This window comes from Sycon ciliatum, chromosome 6, assembly GCF_964019385.1.
Source record: "Sycon ciliatum chromosome 6, ocSycCili1.1, whole genome shotgun sequence".
NCBI classification, from domain to species: Eukaryota; Metazoa; Porifera; class Calcarea; order Leucosolenida; family Sycettidae; genus Sycon; species Sycon ciliatum.
The window spans coordinates 34,764,362-34,767,148 of NC_088648.1; the positions used below are offsets into that span (position 1 = coordinate 34,764,362).

The 2,787-nt window shown below is 39.4% G+C and overlaps 1 protein-coding gene across 1 annotated transcript; it reads right to left on the minus strand.

The window, feature by feature from the left end:
• Positions 1-302: 302 nt before the first annotated feature.
• LOC135818975 (uncharacterized) lies at positions 303-2,332 on the minus strand. Its single transcript, XM_065332137.1, has 4 exons — positions 2,207-2,332; positions 1,886-2,131; positions 574-713; positions 303-416 (listed from the first exon to the last, which is right to left on the minus strand). The coding sequence occupies exons 1-4, from the start codon at positions 2,295-2,297 to the stop codon at positions 303-305; spliced, it is 591 nt and encodes a 196-aa protein (XP_065188209.1). The 5' UTR covers positions 2,298-2,332.
• Positions 2,333-2,787: the final 455 nt, after the last annotated feature.

The following is a 2,787-nucleotide window of genomic DNA, read 5'->3' on the forward strand; positions in this document are numbered from 1 at the left end:
TGTATGCCTTGCGATCATCGTTTCACATTTTAATCGTGTATGTGGACATTTAGGAAATGATTGCAATGGAATTAGTCGTCTTGTTGTGATAGTATATGCAAACATTTGTCTTCGAAACGCTTTCCTAAGACCCTTGTTTATATAATATTAACATGGAAAACTGTGGGCACAAGTTATGCGATCGAGTCCACCACCCAAAGCAGATTTTGAACAGTATGCAGACGTACACAATATTTCCTTGTCTAACCATTCTAATATTTATGATTGAATTTTAAAATTTTAATATTCGACTTGATTGAATCTCAGGCCTGATCGTCTGGGTTGGCACTGTATTCTGATTGATCTGTGCCAGCATGTAGGGTTCCCAGTGCGTCCTGCATCGGGATGCCTCCGACCTCCATAGTGCCCATCATGCTCTGTGAAGGATAAAAAGTAAGAACGTATCACATATTGCACTCAGGAACACCAAAGTAATTTCCTCGCTTAGCAACAAGACAAAAATTACTTGATCTTTTCTTTGTGCGCAGATGCATCTGTAAAGTAAGCAATGCCCATGACAATAATGTATCCTACCTGGTGTTGCGGTAATGATGCTGCGGCTGGAATATTTGCCTCTGCACTGATGGCATCGCAATCCATATCCATTCCTTGATCGACCGGTGGTTCAAACCTAGCAGCCCTCAACACGGTGGTGCTGGTTTGCGTGACGACGGCTGCAGCAACGCCGGAAACACATGAACCGAGAGATTAACAATAATTATTTCACGCAATATTGTACATAAATTGTGTATTTGATATTTTGTCACTTGTGCAAATTCTGCACAGATTATGTTTACAGAATTTGGAATTTTGAAATCAAAGTGCCAAGTATAGTGCCAAGTATAGTATAGTTACCGTACATCTACATGTACATGTAGCGTTTTGGTTTGCTCTTTCTTTGTACAATTTTATCTCCTTATCATCGGTTTTTGGGTCCTATTTACAGTACTAATTGTACTGTGGAGCCACCGAAGTAAAAAAAATTCAATGCAATACAAAAATACAATATTGTCGAAAGTAAAATGAGCGTACTCATAATTATCACCAGAAACAATTGAACAATATTATGTTAAACTTTGACCGCGTTTTCATGTGATAATCCTGAGAAATTGTCTTCACAATGATAGTAGGACAACACAGGAAAGGTATTCACGGTACCATTAGGTGAGGTTCTTGATCTATGCCTTTGCTTTAGCTCTATAAGTTGCTGTATTTTGACTTTTTTTTGGTTGATTTCCTGCACTTAACCAAAGATGAGAAGAAAACGAAAACGTTCGGCAACTGATCTGGCTTTACCGCACTGTGTGAATATCTGACACTTTCTTTCGAAATTGGACTCCGTTTTCCCCTTTCATACGGTAAAACCGGAAAGTCTAACGAGTCACAAAGTCTACCGTTTTAACGACCTATTTGTATTCGCTATTTGAAGAAACGTTGTCCCGAACCCTGTGTGTGAAAATGCGCATACATCGATGCATATTCTTGTTGGCACGGTAGCCATCGTTAAATTTTCCGCACGTTATCATGCCAAAATTACAAAAACCTTAAACATTTTCGTCGTTAGATTTTTCGGTTTTACAGTACTTGATATTGGTACAGTTTTAATCGGATACTGAGCCAGTAATAAAATGTAAAAAAATGAGAAGAAATGCATGAGAACGAGTTATGCAGCAACTATCCACGACTGTAACAATAATAATATAAACAGTCAGAAATTCTGATAATGGGGCACAAAACTAGCAAGCTACTCAGACATTCGTCAACCTCAGACCTAGCTCCAACACACCTCCATTACGCAAACCAACAGCCTTCCAACTTGGAAATTTTAGCTCATTGTACTACTGACCTTCATTTTGATTAACACATACTGTCCTTCTATGGGTCGTGATACGTGTAGCTGTGGCAGCTGGAGGTGAAACTGATGGTGGCGCCTTAATCGATGGTTTTTTCAGTGACTGAACGAAGGCCTTCGCTTCCTCGCGCAGTTCGTCGATAGTGCGCTGACCTGGTAGTAGACTAGCACTGGCTACACCTTCTTCATCATGTGGCAGGGCTTGCACCTGCTGAACCAATTCGCGGGATCCTACGGTTCCTATAATGAAAACAGAACAGAAAAATCAGCTGAAATCCCGGCAGGTAAACTTTTTTTAACGCAAGATGACCTTACTAACGAGGTGCACTTTTGAGCAAGTCTTCCCACGCCTACAGGTGCCACGTAGAAAGTCTCGGCAAATTGATTGGACTACTTCAGGGTCCATGGCGACGTCAAATAAAGTTAGACCAGCTTAAATCAACCGGGTGCCAGAGTAAAAGTCGCCCATAATGAAATTCTTACGTTATATACTGGTATCTACGACGAATCGGTATCACTACAACTTTGCTATGAACTCATTTGAAATGAGTTTTCTGTTCTATACTCCATACTTATAATTACTGTATCCATTTTGTTTCTAAGAACCATTAACATCGTACTATTTTCTCTATAATTATCAAAAAATGTACTTCGAAGTACATTCTATGTATATGACACAAATCTAATTTGAAAACCAATGGAGTATGTGCATGAAGTATTCTACTGATCCTCTTCTGGGAAATGTTCACTAGGAAGCTTTTCAACTCCGAATACATTACTTGCCTGGCAATTAAAAAAAAGTAAACCTGTTGCCCGCATGCGGTTCAGATCCCATTGTCTCATTTCTCGTTGGCTTATGTAGGAAAGAAACGAGAAATGTAATTTTTTTAAATCTT

Bases quoted from the DNA above. Each gene is read 5' to 3' on its own strand.
- LOC135818975 (XM_065332137.1), bottom strand. From the start codon at position 2,297: ATGGACCCTGAAGTAGTCCAATCAATTTGCCGAGACTTTCTACGTGGC. The intron at 2,132-2,206 runs GTAAGGTCATCT...TTTTCATTATAG, and splicing joins CTCAAAAGTGCACCTCGTTA to GAACCGTAGGATCCCGCGAA. The intron at 714-1,885 runs GTCAGTAGTACA...GCGTTGCTGCAG, and splicing joins ATGTGTTAATCAAAATGAAG to CCGTCGTCACGCAAACCAGC.